This window comes from Apaloderma vittatum, unplaced genomic scaffold (genome assembly GCF_000703405.1).
Source record: "Apaloderma vittatum isolate BGI_N311 unplaced genomic scaffold, ASM70340v1 scaffold7471, whole genome shotgun sequence".
NCBI classification, from domain to species: domain Eukaryota; kingdom Metazoa; phylum Chordata; class Aves; order Trogoniformes; family Trogonidae; genus Apaloderma; species Apaloderma vittatum.
In genome coordinates this window covers 36,821-51,951 of record NW_009699529.1, presented here as the reverse complement: position 1 = coordinate 51,951, position 15,131 = coordinate 36,821, and the positions used below count along the sequence as shown (strand labels likewise).

At 44.4% G+C, this 15,131-nt stretch overlaps 1 protein-coding gene across 1 annotated transcript; it reads right to left on the bottom strand.

The window, feature by feature from the left end:
• Positions 1-81: 81 nt before the first annotated feature.
• CD2 (CD2 molecule) lies at positions 82-9,721 on the bottom strand. Its single transcript, XM_009878410.1, is given in 5 exon segments — positions 82-180; positions 183-307; positions 3,794-4,036; positions 6,027-6,326; positions 9,661-9,721. Coding segments are annotated over 5 exon segments (828 nt in total).
• Between the last annotated feature and the right edge of the window lie 5,410 nt (positions 9,722-15,131).

The following is a 15,131-nucleotide window of genomic DNA, read 5'->3' as shown; positions in this document are numbered from 1 at the left end:
TCAAGACATATATCAGAAACTGAGACAGCAACACCAGCTGATCCATTGAGATTCATCATATGCAAAAAAGAAGGTTACTGCTCATGCCAAGGCACAGAGCATGCTCCTGCCCACAGGGCTGCTGCCAGCAGGAAGCTCTAAGATTCTAGGTGGCTGGATAGCAAAATAAAGCCCCATAAACACTTACCATCATCTCCAAGCCTTTTTGCTTTCTTCTTCCTGATACAATAAATAAGCAAAATCATGAAGATGACAAAGAATATTGCACCTCCTGCTATGCTTAAGATGAGATAGAAGTCCAACTGGCCTAGTTAAGGGAATGAAAGGGTATGTTAGCGGCAAAGCAATAACTTGCACAACATTTACCTAGAATTATGTATTTTCTTCCATTGACTGTAAAGGCACTCCCAGTGACAGAGCCCACCCTTTGCCTTTTCTCTGTACACAGTAGAAAGTTGCTAGTCCTCACTGTTGAGAATTTTGATTGCGAGCCCACCCTTTGCCTTTTCTCTGTACACAGCAGAAAGTTGTTAGTCCTCACTGTTGAGAATTTTGATTGGTCCCTGATGGATTCAAGTTCTGCAGAAAATTGAAACCAGAGCATTTATGTATACCATTTAAATTACCACAAATACCCTGTTCCTGCGAGCATAGACCCTTTTAAGGGCAACAAGAATCCAGGCAGTGCTCAGCATCTAATAAAATAAACTTTTAAAGTATTTCCTACTGTACTGGATACACTGATACCAGTTTGCTTCATAGTATTTTGGTACTTCCTCTTGAATTTTTGGCTGTACGCAAATTTAAAAAAAAAAAAAAAGTGAAAAGGAAAAGAACATAACCAAATATCCCACAGCCTCAGAACAAGAGTTCAGTTTGCCTGGTGAGCAAAAATTTATATGAGTGCTCCTTATCTTCACCAGTAAATTTTGCTGGATGATGGTCTTCCTTTGCCACCTCCTGTTTGGGCTGCTCTCCTGGCATTCACTGTTCACGCTCGAGCACAGGCGCTGTGGAGCTGAACCCAGCAGAACTGGACCTTCCTTGGTTTCTTGGGGGACAAAGCTCCAAAGGGGATGACAACGCTGGTAGCACCCTTAACATTCACTGTGCATGCACAAGGAAAGCAAAAAGCGATAATACTAAAGCCAAGATGTCTACACTATAAAGGCCACTGTCAGCCTGAGCTGCTCCAGTGGGAAAAAAAAATTTTAGAAAAAGATGATAAGTACCTCAGTGATGTGGTGATTCTCACCTGTTTTAGCTGCCAGGTGAACCCAGGCAGATTCACGCATAGTTATGCTTATGTGAAAAATTATCTAAGCTGAAGCCCATCTGAAGCACATCTTGCCTGCTAAAGGTCAAAATTCAAGGCAACAGCCTCGAATGCAGGACCAGATGCTCACAAGGGCAGCAGGGTTGGAAGGAGGTTTGATTGTAAGCTGAGGGATTTTTAATCTACTGTGGAGCTGGCAGAGTCCTGCCACCACACAAAAAGGTTTGATGGAGTTTTAGTTTGAGTAGGAAGGGTGGTGCTACGTGGTTTTGGTGGGGTTTTTGGTGTCTGAGAAATGCTGTATTTGTACGTTAAAGCTCAGGGTGGCAAACCCTTTATTTCTCTCCCACAAACTCTCCCACTCAGCTCATCCTGTGAAAGAAGAGCCTTTCTCAAGGGTGAGAACTGGTGAAATCCAAGTATCCAGCTGACGGCTGATGTCTGCCTAGACCAGCAATGCAGCAAGACCCACGTTTGCCTGGCTTGTGCCCTGGCATGGCCAGCTTCAGCCAGCATTTCCTCGTTATGACAACATGTTTGGACCAGTTTGCTCTGCCTTAAATGAACCTAATCCAGCAGCCTATTTTCATACTTGGCTCAAAAATCTGTGCCACATCCCACACCCTTACACCTCAGCCCCTTCCCAATGCTAGCACCAACAGGCCTGCACAGCCCATCAGGTCAAGCAGCTTATGCAGCAGAACACAACCCTTTTTTTGGCTATTTGAGGCATCAGGGAGTTGCTTTAGGAGGCAAGGGCTGCAGAGGAGAACAGAGGCCACCCCATCCCTTAGCTCTTTGCCCTTCAATCAACCTCAGCAGGCCTTGGATCTCTTCAGTAAGGCCTCTACACCTCAAGGCTTGCTCCCTCTCTTCTCACACCATGGGTTGGCCTTCAGACTTGGAGTTTCCTTAAATTCAGAAATAGCTGGAAATCAGAAATACTGAGCCAGCTTTCATGAGGCCCCTCCATTCTCTACTAGCTCTAGCAGGAATCAGGAGCGAGAGAGTGCTTTAAGTGAAATACTCACAACTAGATAGGATGAACTTAAAAGCCCAGCAAATTCAAGGGCTATTGCCTGGCACTGTACTGGAAATTTGAGCTTTGAACTGAACACCATATCTAGTTCCATCCCAGTATGGTCTGTCTCTTGGTTTTGCCTTACCTTTTTTTTACAGGGAGCAGTGATGACTTTTTTTGCCTATCTAATAATTTTCAGCATGACCCTGCCCATTTAAAATGCAATTCTTTCCGTTCTTCCACTAAATCTATGGTTTAGAAAGATGACGCTTCAAGTAAAAAAATGCATGGTACATTTGAGCAACGCTCATCTGAGTCATGCAACCACAAAGCTCAGCTAAATTCTCCATAACCTCCCTCCTGATTTCTAGGCCAAGCTGGAGAGGTCAAGCAGCTTGTTTTTCCCCTTGTGAGAGCAAGCATCCGCATCTACAGGTAGCGGGAAATCACCACCTTCCTAGGTATGATCACAGAGAGGAGAAAAATAATGTACGACTGATTTTCCTCGCCTGAGGATGTAAATGAAGAGCAAATCCTGTGAAATCAATGCTGTGGCTTCATATACATTGGAAAAGATCCCAAGCCATATTTTTCAAAAGTAAGCTCTTAGTTTCTGTCATGGTAGCTTGGGTAGTTTTGTACTATCTTACCGAAGTAAATTGTTCTGCTTTGAATGGGTTGACTAAAGCGGATCTTTCAGAAGTACCATTAGATTTAAAGGCATAAAGGAAGATAAAAATGAGGAGGAAACCCCTTTCTGACTTTTGCAGACTGCCATGCGCAATTGACACACTTCCAAGACCCACCTCCCCACTTTCTTCTTTACTTCATTGGTCTGCCACTAGATGATGGCTGACACCACTTGAGTCTGTCGAGATGCTGACACCAAAAAGGTCTGTCAGGATACCTCTGGCAGATTTTGGAAGTAGAGTGATGGAGGGGAGGACATGAGCAAGAATTATTCATTCATCCCTCATCTAGCCTGATCTCACTGGCAGGCTGCATTTTTCCCCGGGAGAATTCACCCTGGTAGAAGCAACATTGCAGTGGACTCCAGGGGGCTCTCTGCCACCCACAAGGCTCTTGACTCCACAAAAACCTCTCCCCCTCCTCCAGCGACCTCTTCACTTAGCATGGGGGAAAAGACTGACGGCCACAGGAGAAGAGGAGCAGCATGGCCACCTCATATCCCACTGTCCCTGGCTTGGCCTCCCTGCTGTTAGAGCAGGGATGCCATAAGGGTAGGCAGCAGCATGGGGATGGTGGAGATGCAAAAAAGCTGGGGAACGCCAGGCAGAAACCATGACTCACAACCTGGCTACCACAGCAGCCAGTTATTGATTCCCAATAACTGCAGTGGCATTGGGCTCGTGATACTGGGAACCACCAATGCTCCTGGCACCTGGACCAGTCCTACAGATATGTGCAACTGCATCAGGCTGCATGGGTCCACCCTAGCAGATTCTGACAAAAAAAAAAAAACTATTTTTTTTTACCTGAGCATTTCACTACTTTTTCAGCTCTTTTTTCATCGACTTCGTTCTTAACAATGCATGTGAACTTCCCAGAATGCCTTGTGTGCAATTCCAACTTTGTTACATTCTTCTGGATTTTTTTGGTTTTATCATGAGTCAGTTCTAGTATAAATGTTTCCTCTTTAGTCTTCTGCTTCACTTCACACTTGACAGATACAGTTTTATTTATGCATTCAGCAATAAGGATTGGATGAGGGACACGTTCTGAAAAACAAGAGAAGGGACAGGCACATCTGAGATGGTTTATTCCTTCTGAAAACCTCTGTTATTAAGCAGAAAACAAAATTAGCCTCCAATACGCAGTAAGGGAGTAACACCAGCTAATGAGATCAGAGATGACTGAAGAGCAAATTAGACCACTACTACAGAATTAATATGGCAATAATAAGGAAAATGCAGCACATTAGCCTACGTATTTCACCTAGCAAAGCAGAGCTGCATCAGAATAGAAAACGCAAACCAGAAACCTCTCAATGAGATTATGACAGAAAGAACTGATTTCTGTCTCTTTTTATGTCCTGCAAATAGCTAGCTACATTTTGGTTCCAGATTCTCTACCACTGGTAGCTCTGAATGAGCCAGAAAAGCCTGCAGAACTTTCCTCAACTAAGGAACAACTGGCAGAGGACATCAGGTGGAAAAAATGTAATTTCTACCCTTTAGACCAGGTAAACAAAACCATGCCAGGGCCACTTCTAGTTACAGGCAGCATAAGTTATTGAGGTCAAGAATTTTGAAGCTGCCCATAGCAAATGCTGTCTAGGTTCCCACTGTGACACCTGCAGCCACCCTGTCCTTGCTAAGTTCACTCCTCTTCTGCAAGCTGTAATCTATCATACAGAGGAACATCCCAGTGTGCAACACTAGAGTTCAGGTCCCAGTGACAGAGTTGTGTGATGATACCATCTAAAACATTCTGATTTTTTTAATAACTATTTGTCCAACCCTAGTAACAGAATCTAATCTGGCTGATGACTCTAACACCTAACAGTTACTAAAGGACTTTACTTCCAAAACTGTGTATTAGAGGTAAGGCAACCTCTTTGCTGCACAGATGAAATGATGCAGCACATAGCTGGGTTGGAACCTTAGCCTCGGATTGAACTCAACACACCCCAGTGACAGCTCAGTGGCTTAAAGCATGAGTAAATAGCATCAGGTCCTGATGACTTCCTGAATCTGTAGACAGTTTGCGGTAAATGATTCCTAAAGTAGTGAGATACCCTCACAGCTCAGCAACCCTTTAGCCACAGGGCCTCCTACTGAGTAGAAACTCTGCTAAAACCATTCCAGCTGTCCTTGCTGCCTTATCAAGGAATCATTTCTGTCAGGCCAGTTGGTGTCCACAGACTCATGAGGTTGGCAGAGGTGTACATGAAGGCTGCCTTCATGCTTCCAAACTCTGCAACTGAAATCCCCCGGCACATGCTTAAGCATGTTTTGAACAGCAAAATTTTTGTATTTGTTGCGTTACCCTATGCAAGTATAGGGTGTCCAGGAGTCTTCTTCTCCTGCGAATTCAACTCCTATTGTAATGTATGTCGAAGGATGTGACTGGTGGCTACTTTTTATGTTAGAGCAAAAATAAAGTGGGACTATGTTGCCTAAATACATGCATTGGTGCCAGCTGGGCTCCTGAGCTCTCCTTAGGGGGTTAGCAGTTGCAACCCAAGATCCTCACCTTGCTGGAAGAGTAGCTGGAGACCAGAAACCATAACTCACTGTCCATAAAATAGCACCAGAAGTGCCCAGCACATCAGCCACAGGCGTACCCCATGTAGGTTGCCTTACTCCCATTTTTGTGGGTTTTTGGAAGTAAGGTGCTGCTGGAAGGGGCCCAGCTCAGGGCCCGAAGGGTTTCAGCACCACGTGCAGCATTGGAGTGTGGGCATCTGCACTCACTCGGGTGCCAGCACAGACCTGCTCATGGCTCCTTGCTTGGGCACACATAGAAATCAGGTGGCTGACAGAGATAGGAGTCAGAAGGAAACAGCAGACCAGAGGGCTTCCAACAGGAGCAAGAAAAGGGAGAAGAGTGGCAGGCTGCTGTGAGCGGCAGGAAGAAAGACATGTTTCACAGAAGCTCCCTCAAAACCAAAAGGGGAAAACAAGGAGAAAAGGTAATAGGAGAGAGCGGGAATACCACATCCTATTCAGATATGCTGGGAATGATATGAGAAGTGCAAAAACTCACCCTGAACGATAAACATTATGTCTTCTTCTGCCTGTAATTTTCCATCCTGCTGATAAACAGTCACTGTGTACTTTCCACTGTCCTCTTTCACCAGCTGCTGTAGTTGCAGAGTCCCGTTTGGGAATATCTTGCATCGGCACTGCTCTTTGTTCATGTAGTACTTAACTTTATTAGCTTTAATCTGAAGCAATTTTCTTCTGTCTCTCAGCCACGTTGCATCATACACACTCCTAGGAGCAGCCGTGATGTTAAGAAGAGCAGAGCCGTTCACAGCCTTGTAAATCGGGTTGGTGTCAGAGCCTACAAAGCACAAGCAGCCCGTCAGCGTGTCTCCAGCAGCCCCTGCTGCCACACTCGGCAACCACAGCAGTGACCCAGAAGGTTGTCACTTGCTACCCAACCTCCCCCGCCAAGTTGCTTGAGCCTCTCTCAATTACTGATGCTGTCCTCTTCTCCTGCTCCAAAGGGCTCTTGATCATTCATTAGATAAATGTCACTGCCTAATTTAAGTCTGAGAGGCAAGCAAGACAAAAGTTTGGCTTTCTAAAGCTGGCTTTATACCAGCTGGAATGATTTTGGATGTCAAGATTCATAGCTGCCCCAGAAGTTAACCCTTCCTGAAAATAAGGTCACTTCAGTGTGTTTTGCACATAGCACAGACTGGTCCATAGAGCACTTACCGCTGCAGACAGCAAGAGCACAAACTAGTAGCGGCCCCGAATAGTAGGATCAGTTCAGCAATATCAAGTGAGGGCAATAATAACATTATATAATAATATTATTACATAATTTTTATTATTACCCCAGCTGGAGGCTTGAGACCACACTTGGAGTACTACATCCAGCTCTGGGTCCCCTAGCATAAAGAAGGATGTGGATCTGCTTGAGCAGGTCCAGAGGAGGCCACATAGATGATCAGGGAGGTGGAGCACTTTCCCAGTGAGCACAGGCTGAGAGAGTTGGAGCTGTTCAGCCTGGAGAAGAGATCTCCAGGGAGATCTTACAGGGGCGTAATGGTTTCAGACGGAAAGTGAGTAGACTTAGATTAGGTATTAGGAAGAAATTCTTTCAGGCAGTGGAACATGCTGCCCAGAGAAGCTGTGCCAGCCCCCTCCCTGGCAGTGTCCAAGGCCAGGCTGGATGGGGCTTTGCGCAGCGTGGGCTAGTGGGAGGTGTCCCTGCCCATGGCAGGGGGCATGGAACTGGATCTTTAAGGTCCCTTCCAACCCAAACCATTCTGTGATTCTAACAGTAATAATAACAGTGGCTCATGTCAAGCAGTGAGTGAGTGTAAGACACTGAACTGGAGGCAGACTCAGTGCTGCCAGCTTGCAGTGCCCCCTCCTCACCCATCCTGGGCACCCTGCCAGGCTGGAATATACCCACTTGGTTTTCCTAGCACAGGATCACAATGGTGCAAAAGTAAGGCAGGGAGAAGCAAACACCTAACTACACCCTGCAAACTGGTCGGGCTCTGGAGAGCAGAGGCAAAAAAAAAAAAAAAAATTAAAAATAAAAAAATCTTTTCACTTTGCAGGTCTCCTTTGATGACAGGTGCCCTCTCCTGAACAGGTGAGAGTAAGTGCTTTCCAAAGGCATTACCAGGAATGGGCAGCACTTATCATGCGGCTGCTGAAGGGGATATGCAGGAAAGCCGAAGCTGCCAAACATCAGTGTCACTATTACCAGAGGAGATGATGGACTCTTTGGGCTGCACCTGGGTGGCCTGTCCTCTCCCCTCCAGGCTCCTTCACAGTCTTTGCAGGGCCCACCTCTGGTGAACCAGGCCTTTGGAGTGCAAAGTTTTTCGGGAGGTCACTTCAAGTAAGGTACTTCTCTCCTGTCCCGTGGCAAGTGGAAAATTTGCAGGAGGAAGTAGAGAAGTGCTCACAAGCGCCAGGTGGGATAAGCTCAGTGATAAGCAAGTGCATACTGAGAGCCACAGCTTATTTAATTTGTCATATCTTTATGTTCATTCCTCTTCAGTTTACAGGATAAGGGGGATCATCAGGAGGGGACTTCTGTTCACAAAACCAGATAGAGTTGATTCTGCTCTAGTTTTATCCATTTTAAGCATCTTTTGCCCACAGAGAGAAAAAATATATTTATGCATATTTTTATTACAGTCCTTCATTTCTGCTATATAGGACAATGATAAACTACATCACAGAGAGGAAACTGAAATCCAGTTGCTATTTCATGAAACTAACAATATTAGAGACAATCAAAAAATTAAAATGTTCCTCTGCAATAAGAAAATTAATACTAAGTTGCTTCTGGCAATTCACCACCAGTCTAAGGAGAGCCTGTTATTTTACTACTGCATTTCTTATAAGGTATTTCATCTATTGAATGAAATATTCTGAAATCAGTCTATCAATCAGTCTTGGAAGCATCTGTCCACAACACAGATGACACTACAGATTATACCCAAATATTTGAATTCTGATACTTGTTTCTGTTCAGTCGTGCAAAGGTATTTGGAGCTAGTAAAAGGATTTGTTTACATAACAGATCCTCTCTCTTTTCTTTTTTCTCTCTGGAAGTAAAAAAAAAATTAATCTAAGTTTTTGAGGATATTTCAGTGGCATCTCTATAGATAAACCACCTATACACATATCTCTGGATGTTTATCTGATCTCTATAGTCATCCTAAGGGAAAGCTGCATATCTCACACACATGATAGTAAAACCTGTTTAGCTAATCCCAACTGAAATGCTCTCCAAGGCACAGAAAGATCAAAAGTGGCAGCACAGAGCTCACTTGCAGTCACAAGAAAGAGTTAAAAATAAAAGCTCCTGTAGTAATTTTAGAGAAGTAAGGAAGTCTTTGAAACAAGTTTTCCATTGAATAGAATAATTTTCATTTCTGCTGGGGAAAATGTTTTAATATCACATAAAAAAAATATCCTTAGCTATATATTAATTTTGTTCTACAGGAAAAGAAAAGCATTAAACATCCATATGTACAAACTGTAATAGAATGAACAGAGGAAAAAAAACAACCTGTGCATGATTGTATTGTCTCCTTCTCTTATAACCTTCTCTAATATGTGAGTTAACACCTTAATTAAGATTTTAGATTAATATTTTAAAAAGTAATGAGAGCAGTAATACGCAAAATATAAAAGATGTCTGTATTTGCTTGCTGCTTTCACATCTTGGACTTCTTCAGCTCCACTGAAGACACTGAGATATGTCACTCTTTCTCTTAATATTTATGGAAGAATATAATTTGCACTTTCAAAAGATTTGCTCATCTTTGATAAGAAAAAGAAATTACATGCGATAATGCACCATGAACTGGATCTCTAATGTAGTACAAGCTACCTCGAGGGCAGAGAGAAAAATGAACGCTGACATTTCTCATTAAACACGTGTCAAATTAAGGCTCATTAATTTAAAACCAAAATTGTTTACAGCTCATTATTATAACTGGAATAGGAAACTCAGGTCCTGCCCTCCCCCCGACCTGAAAATTAAATTAAATAATAACAGCAATAACCCAAAGGTTTTCACTCACTGAGAAAGTTGAACCGCTTGCTTATCAGTAACATTCCACCAAGTTGTATATGATTTAAAATGCAAATTTTAACAACACTAGCATAAAAGAGAAAAAAAAAGATAAACTCACATTTTACACTGGGAAATAAAAGCAGCAAGCACTTGACTAGAAAAATCCTCCTAAGGTTCATTTTCAGGGTTAAAAAAAATCCAGTATCGCCTTGTCTAATGACAGCTCCTGGCAGGTGAAAGGATTTTTTGCTGTGAGCAAGTGGTGGCGGGACATGGACGTGTTGGTACAGCCCTCATGCTCTCCTCCCCTCCTCCCGCTCTCACCCTAGAACTTCTCATTTTTAGCACAGGCACAAAACGCCACAGGCAGAAATATCTTGCAACAGGATGTTTTATCAGGATGGGGACAAGGTCCAGTGACAAGGAAAATGCACGCTAAAATGTAGGAATGCCCCTAAGTTCTCTCTACACAGCTGGGCGGCCAGCCAGGGAGCCCTTGTCCTCTTCAATGTTCACCTCAAGAGTTCAACTCCAGCATCCACACGCCACCATCCGAGCAGGACAGATGCCATTTCTGAGGTGAGGGGCTGATGGAAATCCTTCTACTCTCCCATAACCTCAGCAGCAGCAAGGAGGAGGTAGCCGATGACTATTGGGCAATGTGCAGAAAGACGACATGTTTCCCTCGGAAACTGTCAGGATCAGCTTCACACCAAGAACTGATCCAAGGGGGGCTGCTGTTTGAGCAACCTATGAAAAAGAAACAAGCACGGAAGGGGGTGAAAACACTCCCTTTGGGTCCAGTCAGAAATCAGCCCTGAAACTGGTTGGTATGGGAAAAACGATAAGGAAAGAAGCTGGAAGGAGGCATGGGAGTTAGGTTTGAAAACATGAGAGGCTACTAAAATCCTTATTCCTGTTTCCAATGTGAAACAGATGAGGTGGTGAGGATTTTGAATTGTATCATCCTCAGCACAAACCCTCTGCTACAGCAGCCACTGAAATCTTTCAGCTTTTCATCACAGGTGTAGACCAAGAAAGACAAAAGAAAAGCTATGGAACAGGAGATGTACAATATCAGACAATTCTTTCTCATTCATTTATGTGATTCTCCTCCCTTGAAGCTATAGGAAGATCTTGTAAGACAGCTCCCCTTCTCCAGCTTCATCGTCTTTTAGCTGGTACAAGCTATCCCTTTTTGCACAAAAGTAGAAAAAGTTACCTGAGATCAAATGCACTAAGGTCACAGTATTGCTGCCTCTGCACATCGTGGCAAAACCTGGCTTTTCTTCTCTCTTTTCGTTACTGTTTCCTTACGAAGAACTCAGAAGGGAAAGGCATACGCAGAAGGAGAGAGGAAGCGACAGAAGCAAGATGACATTTTTGTGCCTGACCTTTAACCTCTGTACGGAAAAACAAGCCAAGGGCAGGGACTGCCATACCCAGGCACCTCCCCAGCTAAGCAGAGTGTGCCAGCAGCGCTGGTGCTGGTGGCCAATGTGGCCGGGCCATGCAAGGTCTGCAGGCTTGGACACATTTGCTTCCAGCCTGAGCACCTACAGGGCTTTGGGCAAAGACAGCAACCTCAATCTCTCCCACTTTTTGCTGGGTCCATAAAGCAGAGTCCATAAAGAGGGGGCCCCTGGGCATGCTGAAACCACTGCCCACACTCTGCTCAACCTTGTCTCGCTTCCTCAAGGCACCATCCCTCAAAACCACCATCTGCTTCCAGTGTACCCTGCACCTTGTCTGACTGTCAGTGCGCTCAGATTGCAAATGTGCCAGGGTGGGGACCATTTCTCTGCTCTGCACACACAGAGCCTGCTCAGTGCAGGCAAAAATTGAGATTGGTACAAATCAAACACAAATGGAAAGATTCATGTGCTTGTGAAGGTGAGAGAGAGAAGAGAGGTAAAGCTCCACAGCAGCAGAAGGAGACTTAAAAAGATGCCCTGCATTCATAATGAAAGCCACTACTTCCAATTAATCACGTTTGTCATGCTGGGATGCCCACGCTCTTGTAAAACCACAGCCGAAATGACTCGCATTGCAGGAAGCCCCTACGCTCCAGCAGATCAGTTATAGCACAAACACAACACCCTTTTTCCTGTTAGATCAACAAGTAGACAGGAGAAAGAAACGAATCCTGAAGGATATAAGAGGCCTGTTCAAAAATGAGTTTGCTGTGAGCAGTGAAGAGGCACTCAAGGCAGGTGGTATGGGCTCAATGGCTGATGTCCCGTGCCCACTGTGCATCACAGCAGTGATACCAGGCCTTCGTATTTTCTGAGTACTTGGTTGCGTACACATAAAATGAACTTGCTCAGAGATTTTGTGTAACCAAAACACAGCCAAGCCAGTGAAGGGACACACCACACACCTACAGTAAGGACTCCCTGTGAGATCCTGGTATGTGGCATGGTCTATCCCACCAAGCAGCCTCTTTTCTAACCAGTGTCAGAAATCTCCTACACTATCAGAGCAAGCTGGACAAGGCGAAGGCAGTCCATGTCTCTAACCTCACCTTTCTGGCCAGATGAGAAGTAGGGAAACAGCAATATCTTTGCACCTTTACCCTCCATCTCTTGAGGACCAAAACACTGTCATGCTGCAGCCCTGGCTAGGCTTCAGTCCTCCTTCTAGAAGGAAGAGATTCTGGATGTTACTGAGAGGGAAGCATTAGAAGTCCTTGCACACTCATGTCTTTGCTTCCCCCCCACAGGAAGGCATTAAGTAAAGAGCGTCTGAAGGCAAATGGGTATCTCCAGCAGGCATAGCAGCTTTGGGCTACTGTCACAGAAGAGCTCTGGAGGCCGGCATGCACCTTCACCAATGCAGTGGAGGATGAATGTCCCGATTTTTTTCTGCCAGGCCCGCAGACAACCATACCCTCATGCTTTTCTGCTCAGGGCAGACACCCTCTCTCCTGCCTGTTACACAGGAAGTTACACTGCTGGGTTAAACACAAGCCAGCTAGAAAACCAGAGCATCCACAGACAAGAGATGTCTCCTGGCATGGCAGTGCTGGACCTGTCTTTGGTGAGGCCTGTCAGCCCATGGTTAAAGATGCTTTACCTCTGCTTAGTCCACTGCACTGGGCTAGACATCTCCATCTTCTCACACACAGCAGAGCAGAGGACCAAGCGCAGCTGTGAAAACAGGGTGGTTTTTTGCAGCTACTGCTGTCACTGTGGTATTGTTTCCACTGCAGAAACCACAAACTGCCATGGTTATAAGCATTTGCTTTTTTTTTTTTCCTTCCTTTCTTTCTTTTTCTCTCTTTTACTGTTCTGTTCTTTGTAATGCACTAAGCAGTTTCCTCACAGGGAATGTAGCATACTTACGTTTCCATATAAAGGTGACAGACTCCCACACATCTGAAGGCAACATCCTGAGAGACAGTATGTCGCTGTTCCCAGCTCTATTTCTTCAAATCTTCTAAGTCTTAGTGATGAGCCAATAAACATCCATACCTGAAACTTATTGAAAAAAAACAAAAAAAAATTTAAAAAAATAACATTATTAGATCTACTAGAAAAAGTACATGTACATGTAGCATGTTCTTCTCAGGAAAGCCAGCATGCAATAAGCCAGTGTGAATATTTGTAGCCCATCTGCTATTTTACACCATCTCCTCTGATACAAAACCAAGGTCATATTAAATGGCATTTACATGGAATATTCTTCCCTGAAAGAAGAGTCAGACACCCTGCACTCACCACCACCTACCAAGACACTCACCATGAAAGATGACAAGCGTATTGCAAATTCATCTCTCTAAATTTGTGACAAAGACAGGAGACAGGCCTTTGGCGAGGCATAGTTTGTGAGGAGAAAAGAAAATGTATTCTTCATTGGAATGCCTGATAGGTAATTATGATGTGGAGAGGAAGCTTTGGATAAGGTTAACCTTATTCTTGGGAGCTTTCCTGGCTTTGCATCCTAGCATGTGAGACTAACTGCTGGACTCCATCTGAGTTGCCCTGGATGATAGCTGAGGGTTTCCCTTCTCCTTTAGCATAACTTGGCAGAAAGAGATGAATTGTGGGCAGTTGCTGGAGTAGTGGGGGGAAGTCAACCCTGGCAGAAGGAGTTGCCTCTGCACTGTGAAATGCCAATAAACCGCTGGCTTCCACATACAGTTTCAGCCATTTGGCTGATGAAGGCCACATATCCCCTCCTCTTTACCTCTGCCTTACACAGAACCAAGAAAAGAAGACATCTAGCTTGAACGAAGTGGTGCAAATATAAAGATCATGAACACAAAATTAAAGCTTTGGCCAACGGTTTGGCAGGGATGCTGACTCAGTACCTTGGAGCCTGCTACATGCAAACTGAGAGCACTGCTTTGCCTATTGACAGCAGAAATACTCCAAAAACAGTGACACACCCTGTCTGTGCTGAAATGGCTGTATGCCAAAATTTTTTCATCCTGCTCTAAACAGAGGTAGATGGAAGCTTTCAAACCATAACTCATGCAGAATAGTCTTTTGCTGATTATTTCAAGATAAATGATTCCTTTAGTATATAACACCACATCACTAGCCCCAGGTATTCTCTCTCAGACTCATTTTCTTCTTTTCTACCCATGAGCCTGTGTCAACAGCCAAACCTCAGGAGAAACATCTGAAGAAACACAGCACCCTTAGACAGAGCAGTCTGACAGTCCATGGGTCACAACAATGACAGGGGTTAGAGCAGGTGTCAGCATCCCATCAGTTATTCTTGCAGATGGTGCATTTCAGTCTTGATTGTCTGAAGCTGATTTCCATCATCTGTAATGATCCTAGATTAGGGATCTATCTCTCAGTATCTTCTAGTAATTTCAGTGACATTACTACTACTGTTGCGGTCCAAGCAAAAGTCTGTGGGCATGATGCAATCTGCCTTATATGAGAAGCCAGTTAGATGACCAGAACAACATCTTCCAGTCTTAGTCATGATAAACACATGAAGATCTATAGTAACTAAAATATCCCCCTTCATAACCAGAGAGGAGATGGACTAGCTACCCAAGGAAGATATTAAAACAGCTGCTCTTAAAAACATATCCAGGAAAGACAACTTTGGATACTACCATCCAAATAATCTCTTGGTCAAGATCTGACACTCTCCAGAAATCACCAGCTTAACAAACGCGTAACTCATGTCTTGTATAATGTTTTACTCTATTACGTCTCTAGCGAGGAGTGAGGGACACTCCAAAACAAGTAGGCTGGAGGATGAGAAGTGATCCAGGAAACTAAGCACAAACAACTGCATACCATTTCAGCACTAAAGGCATTTATTCTTAAGAGGGCCCTGAACGGTCTTTATACAAGTTTCACACACAAAGGCATATGACCCCTTTTGCTGCTCTAGTATGGATCTCATACATCCAGCCATTTCAGCTTATCAACCCACCCAGTCCTGTCAGCTGGCAAGCTATGAGGGCAAAAAGTCAGGCAGAAAAAAGAGCAGAGAACCTTGTTTTGGCTGGTCATTGTGGCAAGACACTCTCCTCTCCCCTGGCAGCCCTGAACAAGCACAGGCAAGGACACACCAGAACCAGACCCTAGTCTGGTCAGACCAGGTAACATCCTCCCTCTC